The 8,435-nt window shown below is 42.9% G+C and overlaps 1 protein-coding gene across 1 annotated transcript in view; it reads right to left on the bottom strand.

Moving 5' to 3' along the window:
• LOC126456192 (prostaglandin reductase 1-like) overlaps window positions 1–7,966 on the bottom strand; it is a 29,987-nt gene extending 22,021 nt beyond the window's left edge. Inside the window, exon 1 of the mRNA XM_050091949.1 lies at window positions 7,742–7,966. Coding sequence (XP_049947906.1) covers window positions 7,742–7,942 — 201 coding nt within the window. The 5' untranslated portion in view covers window positions 7,943–7,966. The remainder of the gene's footprint in view (window positions 1–7,741) is intronic.
• Between the last annotated feature and the right edge of the window lie 469 nt (window positions 7,967–8,435).

An 8,435-nucleotide genomic window follows, 5' to 3' on the forward strand; every position in this document is an offset into this window, starting at 1 on the left:
TGCACGTAAACAATGCGTAAGTGCCATTCCTCATGTTTTAGTTATGGTGGTTGCTTGTGGTAACAAATCTATATTTCAACACAAATATTCTTTTGTGTTAACCCATTGTGAAGGCCGCCTTGAAGGCTGTTGTTTCGTTAAAAACCACTTGACAGTGAGGCTTGTACCTGTGTGTTATTCTTTGGAGTCAGGCTCTTTGGTTAACTAAAATAGGTTTTAATTTGTCGCGTTATAAACTAGTCAATGTTTTAATTCGTCGTGCTCTAAGGTGGTCAATGGTAATTATTACTTGTCGTTAGTTATAGAAAACGGCAATTTAATTCTAAGCTGTCACTACTGTTTCCCTGGAACTACCACTGTTTCTAAAGAGATGTACCAACTACTATAGGCAAATACTGTTTGATAAGGCTCTGTGCCTCGAATTACGTTATTTGGTATTTCGGTATTTAATTTTTATATTTGAAAGTGTTCGCTAGTTGAAGCTATGCCATTACTATTGCTCTTTTTAAAATCTGTTCACTGCAGGCAACTTTACAACATTTAATAATGTATATGGTAATTGCAAGTTCATTCTTCTGGAAGCGAATTATGTCACAATTCGCCAAAGTGCGACTACGTTTTCTGACTCAGGCTTTAACCTGTTTAGTCGTTATCTAAGCTCTATGAAACTGGTGTCAGATTTGAAACCTTCTTTTTCTGTCTTTCGTGTGAGGAACATTATTATTAATATTATGTTTTAATTATTTTTTCTAAAATACCCAAAGTAATTTAGGCTCAGTACCTAATCACCTCCTCACCGCTCCAACTACAACGATTTGATTTACTACATTCTGTCATCCTTGTTTTACTTTTGCAAAGCTTCATCTTAAAGCCTCATTTCACGATGATATCCATTCCTTCCTCTTGCTCTTCCAAGACATTGCCATCTCTGAGAGAATTACAGTGCCGTCGATACACCTCAAAGCTTTATTTTCCTCTTCCATTGATGTAATTAACCGCTCATTGGATTCCTTTACTGCTTGCGCGAATTACAGAATGAATACGGCTTCAACTTTGTCACTTACCGTTTTAAAGCATTACCTTCCTTTCATATTCTTTGATTCTTATAACTGCAGTCCGGTCCTATACAGGTAGTTAGAGTCGTACAAGTACAGTAGGCTACCGTAGAACATCGTAAGTAAGTGTAGGCTATGGCAGTTTTCCTAGTAACCTTCGGCACTTAAGATCTGAACCACGTTACCTGTACGTTAGGTGTGTTGCATACCTACCGCGCGTTAAGTCATTTCGAGCCTTTTTTTCTTTTTTGCGTATGCAGTTAAGTGTCTCACAAGGTCGTCCTAGAAACTGGAAATGGTGAACACTCTAGAAAGTGAGTGAGGATATATATACACTACTGGCCATTAAAATAGCTACACCAAGAAGTAATGCACGGGTATTCATTGAACAAATATATTATACTAGAACTGACATGTGATTACATTTTCACGCAATTTGGGTGCATAGATCCTGACAAATCAATACCCAGAACAACCACCTCTGGCAGTAATAACGGTCTTGATACGCCTGCGCATTGAGTCAAACAGAGCTTGGATAGCGTGTACAAGTACAGCTGCCCATGCAACTTCAACACGATACCACAGTTCATCAAGAGTAGTGACTAACGTATTGTGACGAGCCAGTTGCTCGACCACCATTGACCAGACGTTTTCAATCGGTGAGAGATCTGGAGAATGTGCTGGCCAGGGGAGCAGTAGAACTTTTTCTGTATCCGGAAAGGGCCGTACACGACCTGCAACATGCAATCGTGCATTATCCTGCTGAAATGTAGGGTTTCGCAGGAATATAATGAAGGGTAGAGCCACGGGTCGTAACATAGACTGAAATGTAACGTCCACTGTTCAAAGTGCCGACAATGCGAACAAGAGGTGACCGAGACGTGTAACCAATGGCACACCATCCCATCACGCCGGGTGATACGCCAGTATGGCGATGACGAATACACGTTTCCAATGTGCGTTCCCGCGATGTCACCAAACGTGGATGCGACCATCATGATGCTGTAAAATGAACCTGGATTCATCCGAAAAAATGACGTTATGTCATTCGTGCACCCAGGTTCGTCGTTGAATACACCATCGCAGGCGCTCCTGTCTGTGATGCAGCGTCAAGGGTAACCGCAGCCATTGTCTCCGAGCTGACAGTCCATGCTGCTGCAAACGTCGTTGAACTGTTCATGCAGATGGTTGTTGTCTTGCAAACGTTCCCATCTGTTGACTTAGGGATCGAGACGTGGCTGCACTATCAGTTACAGCCATGCGGATAAGATGCCTGTCATCTCAACTGCTAGTGATACGAGGCAGTTGGCATCCAGCACGGCGTTCCGTATTACCCTCCTGAACCCACCGATTCCATATTCTGCTAATAGTCATTGGATCTCAACCAACGCGAACAGCAATGTCGCGATACGATAAACCGCAATCGTGATAGGCTACAATCCGACCTTTATCAAAGTCGGAAACGTGATGGTGCGCATTTCTCCTCCTTACACGAGGCATCACAACAACGTTCCACCAGGCAACACCGGTCAACTGCTGTTTGTGTATGAGAAATGGGTTGGAAACTTTCCTCATGTCAGCACGTTGTAGGTGTCGCCACTGTCGCCAACCTTGTGTGAATGCTCTGAAAAGCTAATCACTTGGATATCACAGCACCTTCTTCCTGTCGGTTAAATTTCGCGTCTGTAGCACGTCATCTTCGTGGTGTAGCAATTTTAATAGCCAGTAGTGTTAGACCATGAAACCAGTGGGACATTATTTTTTCTCCATAGTCTTCCCCGTCTGTGACATAAAAGTAAACAGTATTTATAGTAAAATTGAAATTGTCAATGTTTAATGCAGGTTCTACTCGATAATTGTTGATCTGATACGTCAAACAAAGGGATGTTTTTATAAATATATAAAAACGATACAGCACAAGAAAAAGCAATTCACTTCAAGAAACGAATATTTTTTTTAGAAAAAAGAAAAGAATCCCAAACAAAAACATTATAAATATCGCCCCAATACCACGTGCTTTCCAAGGCCTACCATAGCCAGAGAGACTGTCCAATCTCTCCCCAATTGTTAATGTTTGGAGCATTCTGAGTAAACCCCCGCAGGCATCTTGGGATGTCGATGATGTAACACGCCATTTGGGCCGAATTTGGCACGATATACCTCAGGAGAACAAACAATAACCATGCCAAACAAAACCAAGCCCAATAACTACTTGCATAAGGGTCAGAGGTGGACCAACGCAGTACTGACTTGCTCAATTTGTGAAGCTCTTCCTCTTCAATAAATCATCCTGTTGTTCTGAAGCTGTGATGATTTATTAGTCTGCACGTCTACGTCTTATCTACCGGTTTCCTTCCCATTCGGATAATTCCTTCGTGTTGCATCATTTTCCTTTGTTTGACTTAGAGTGTATTTTAAGTTGAGTAACTACTTGATCGTAATTAGAGTAGTAAGGATAGGGGCTCCATTATTAGAATCAGAATGTAGGAGAGCTTTGGAGGAGGAGGGGATAGAGAAATTCCATCAGAATTTCTAAAATCATGGAGAAAGTGGCGACAAAACGACTATGTACGTTGGTGTGTAGAATGTATGAGTCTGGCGACATACCTTCTGATTTTCGGAAAAATACACGATTGTGAAGGCTGCTAGAGCTGACAAGTGTGAGAATTGTCGCACAATCAGCTTAAAAGCTCATGCATTCAAGTTGCTGACGAGGATAATATACAGAAGAATGGAAAAGAAAATTGAAGAAGTGGTAGATGACGTTCGGTTTGCGTTTAGAAAAGGTAAGGGCACCAGAAAGACAATTCTGACGTTGCAGTTGATAATGGAAGCAAGGCCAAATAAAAATCAAAACACGTTCATAGGATTTGTCAACCTAGAAAAAGCGTTCGACAATGTAAAATGGTTCATGATGTGCGAAATTCTGAGAAGAATAGGGGAAAGCTATGGGGAGAGATGGGAAATATACACTATGTACAAGAGCCAAGAGGAAATTATAAGAGTGGACGACCAAGAACGAAGTGCTCGAATTAAACAGGGTGTAAGACAGGGATGTAGTCTGTCGCCCATACTGTTCAATGTGTACATCGGAGAAGTAATGATGTGAATAAAAGAAAAATTCAGAAGTGGAATTAAAATTAAAAGAATATCAATGACACGATTCGCTGATCACATTGCCATCCTGAGTGGACTGAACAGTCTAACGAGTACAGAATACGGATTCAGAGTAAATCGAAGAAAGATGAAAGTAATGCGAAGTAGCAGAAATGATAACAGCGACAAACTGAACATCAGGACTGACGCTCATCGTGTGGATAAAGTTAAGGAATTGTGCTTCCTAGGCAGCAAAATAACCAATGACGGACGGAGCAAGGAGGAAACGAAAAGCAGACTAGCATTGGAAAAAGGGCATTCCTGGCCAAGAGAAGTCTCCTAGTATCAAACATAGACATTAATTTGGGGAAGAAATTTCTGAGAATGTACGTTTGGAGCAAAGCATTGTTTGATAGTGAAACGTAGGCTGTGGGAAAACTGGAATAGAAGACATCGAAGCATTAGAGATGTGATGCTACAGACGAATGTTGAAAATTAGATTGACTGATCAGGTAACGAATGAGAACTTTCTGTGCAGAATCGAAGAGGAAAGGAATATGCGGAAAACAGTGACAAGGAGAAGGGACAGAATGATAGGACATCTGTTAAGTCATCAGGGGATCACTTCCATGGTATTAGAGGGAGATGTAAGGGACAAAAATTGTGTAGGGAGACAGAGACTGGAATACATCAAGCAAATAATTGAGCAAGCGCTACTCTCAGATGAAGAGGTTGACACAGGAGAGGAATTCGTGGCGGGCCGCATCAAACCAGTCAGAAGACTTGTTCTCATATGTGTTAATGGTATTCATCGTTTCAACATTTTATTGTGCGCAGAGTTTACTACGAAGGTGCGGCGCGAATAAAATGTTAAGAATCGGTAACCTGTCTGCATTTACAGAAGGTATACACTGCTGTGAAAAACTTAGTGATGAACTAGATAAAGTAACAATGAAATTGCGGGACCGGGAATTTGAAAGCGATCCCCAAACAGAGCGCAGAAAGTTGGCGTGAGGTCAACGTGACGTCACGAGGCAGTAGAAAGAACGGGAAAAGAAATGATGGCAGCGACAAACTTAACATCAGGACTGACGCTCATGGGCAGTGTATGTGGATCACCGAACAGTTTCGGTAAGCTGAGATGGTCTTATTTATTGCAATATGGCCTGCAGATAACGTATGGACGACGTCCCACGAGGAAGAATCACCGGAAAATTGAAAGAAGAATGAAATGTGACCAGTTTGGTCCAGGAGCTCGGTACTGCCCACAGCGTTGTTTTGTGTGCATCGGGAGCGTTCAGGATCACAGGCACTGCTGGCCGAAAGAGAGGATGTGGTCGATCAGGATCAACTACAACAGCAGGTGACTACTTCATTGTGCCACGGGCAACAATGGACGAACGTCATACTGCGAGTGCAGTTGCAACCATATTTAATAGGATTGCATGGCACGCAATCTCAACGCTCCACACTGGCTCGGCGACTGCATGACGAATGGTTTCTTTGATCGATGTTTAGTACGTTGGGTTCCAGTGACACATTGCCAGCACGGTTTACAATAGTACCAACAGCATAGGAACTGTACTAGCGGGGAACGGAGTCGTGTGATCTCGTCGGATGAGACCAAAGTCCCTGCGAGTAGTGATTCCGCACGAACCCTCATTCAGCGAGAGATGGAAACAAGTATTGCACCCTGGGACATTGTCGATCATGATCGTTTTGGTGGTCGAGTTGTTATAGTGTGCGGAGCATAATGTTGCAGAGGACTCTTTTTTTCTTTGTTGATCATCAGTTTTCTAACTGCTTTAATGCGACCCGCCACAAATTCCTCTCCTGGGACAGCGTAACCAGAAATATTTCGAGGTATTAAATTAGGTTGGCAAGGTTATGGAAGATAGTTCTCATTTATGAAGTCCAAGACGTCGACTGGACCGAAGAAAACAGTTTTTGACCAATTTTTATTGCAGTAATAACTTTGGATGTGACATGTGGGCATTAAATGAGTCCATTGTCAGAAAACTAATGGAAAAATCGATGTTGGGCAAAACAAAGAGAGAGACAGAAAAGAAAGCAGTTGATAAAGGTCAGTGACGTAATGGAAAGAATGAATAACTTGAAAATGCAGTGAGCTGGTCATGTCGCTTGAGGGGAAGGTTGCAAGTGGTCAAAAGAAGTACTAGACTGGAGCACAATTTACCAAAAACAGGCCAAGGGGAGACCACCAGTCAGATGGAACAAAGACTTAAAAGAATACTACTGAAGTAAACTGGCAACGGTAAGCTCAAGATTGGCAGAGGTGGAAGAATATCTGACTCAGAGAGGCCACGTCACCAAGTGATTGTTGGATGAACCATTCGCAGAAGTGTACCTGTGGAGGCCAATCAGCTGCTGATAGTGCCTGCACACGCTGTACATGGTACGGAAACAACTGGTTCTCCCATAGCACTTTCCATACAGTGACGTGGTCAACGTTACCTTGTACAGCAGCAACTTCTCTGACGCTGACATTAGGGTTAACGTCAACTGCACCAAGAATTGCCTCGTCCATTGCAGGTGTCCTCGTCGTTCTAGGTCTTCCCCAGTCGCGAGTCATAGGCTAGAATGTTCCGTGCTCCCTAAGACGCCGATCAATTGCTTCGAACGTCTTCCTGTCGGGACACCTTCGTTCTCGATACAAACGTACCGCGCCACGGCTATTGCCCCGTGCTAATCCATATATCAAATGGGCATCTGCCAACTCCGCATTTGTAAACATGGCACTGTCTGCAAAACCACGTTCGTGATGAACACTAACCTGTTGATGCTACGTACTGATGTGCTTGATGCTAGTACTGTAGAGCAATGAGTCGCATGTCAACACAAGCACCGAAGTCAACATTACCTTCCTTCAATTGGGCCAACTGGCGGTGAATCGAGGAAGTACAGTACATACTGACGCAACTAAAATGAGCTCTAACATGGAAATTAAGCGTTTCTGGACACATGTCCACATAACATATTTTCTTTATTTGTGTGTGAGGAATGTTTCCTGAAAGTTTGGCCATACCTTTTTGTAACACCCTTACAGTATATATTCATATAGATATATATTGCCTTACTTATTTAGCTATATATATATATAATGCATTACTGTATATGTTAATAGGGATGTATATTGCTTTAGATAATTAGCTTATGTGTATTATATACATAATGTCCGCAGCTCGTGGTCTCGCGGTAGCATTCTCGCGTCACGAGCATGGGGTCCCGTTTCGTTTCCCGGTGGAGTCAGGGATTTTCACGTGCCCCGAGATGACTGGGTGTTGTTGTGTCGTCTTTATCATCATCATTCATCCGCATTACGATGTATATATATATATATATATATATCCTTACTTAGTCTATATAATATATATATATAATTGCGTATATATATGTATATATAAATAGACTGTTGTTTAACCTATATATGCATATATATCAAAAATGCCTTACGTATTTAGCCTATAAGGGTGTACATATATTTTTTGTTGTAAATAAGTAAAGCATTTTGTGAGAGAGACAGATCCGTTACTCGAGGTAAATTGTTTAGAGTGAGTTCTGCTTGGTACCTGCGAACCGACCATGGTGCTTCCAACGGGTAGCCGTATCGCGGCTACCCGCTGGTAGGGGTCCACGCTGATGTACCTCGTCTCACACAACATCTGTCCATCCTGCAGAGCTGGCAGTCGTTCCGTCTCGACCCTGAAGTCGGTTACTTTCGGCTCTCCCTCGAACCTCTTGGCGATGACGATCTTCCGCGCCTCCGTCATGACTGCCTGTTTTGGTCTTGTGTGATGGTAGCGTCAGAAGACAACACAGGGAGCCCGCTGTTTGCAGGAGAGTATGCTGCTCTCTGTTGTGCCAGGCTGGAGTATTCGCGAATCACTAGCTTTTGTGAAGAGCTCCGCGTGACTTTATCCCCAGCGGTTGGTGCGATAACACGATGACGTGCAGAAACTCAGCAAACGGCGAGCTGAGTCTGGCTCTCTCCGTAACAACACACTACTGCACAGGAACTGCCGCGTAATGCTGACCGTCGCACAGCGTTATCAGTACATGTTTCGCCTCCACACAGATTAACCGCAAAAGCTATAAAATACGAAGCAATTTAGTTTGATGTGACGCCTTTATTTACGTGGTTACACAGGAATAAGCGGGCAGATCATCGTGTGAAAAACGAGCAAGCGTGTTATCTACATGGTTTACGTGGCATAAAAAGGCGATTGTGGTTGCTGGGCCATTAGTATGTGTGTTCAAGTTCTG

This window comes from Schistocerca serialis, chromosome 1 (genome assembly GCF_023864345.2).
Source record: "Schistocerca serialis cubense isolate TAMUIC-IGC-003099 chromosome 1, iqSchSeri2.2, whole genome shotgun sequence".
NCBI lineage: Eukaryota > Metazoa > Arthropoda > Insecta > Orthoptera > Acrididae > Schistocerca > Schistocerca serialis.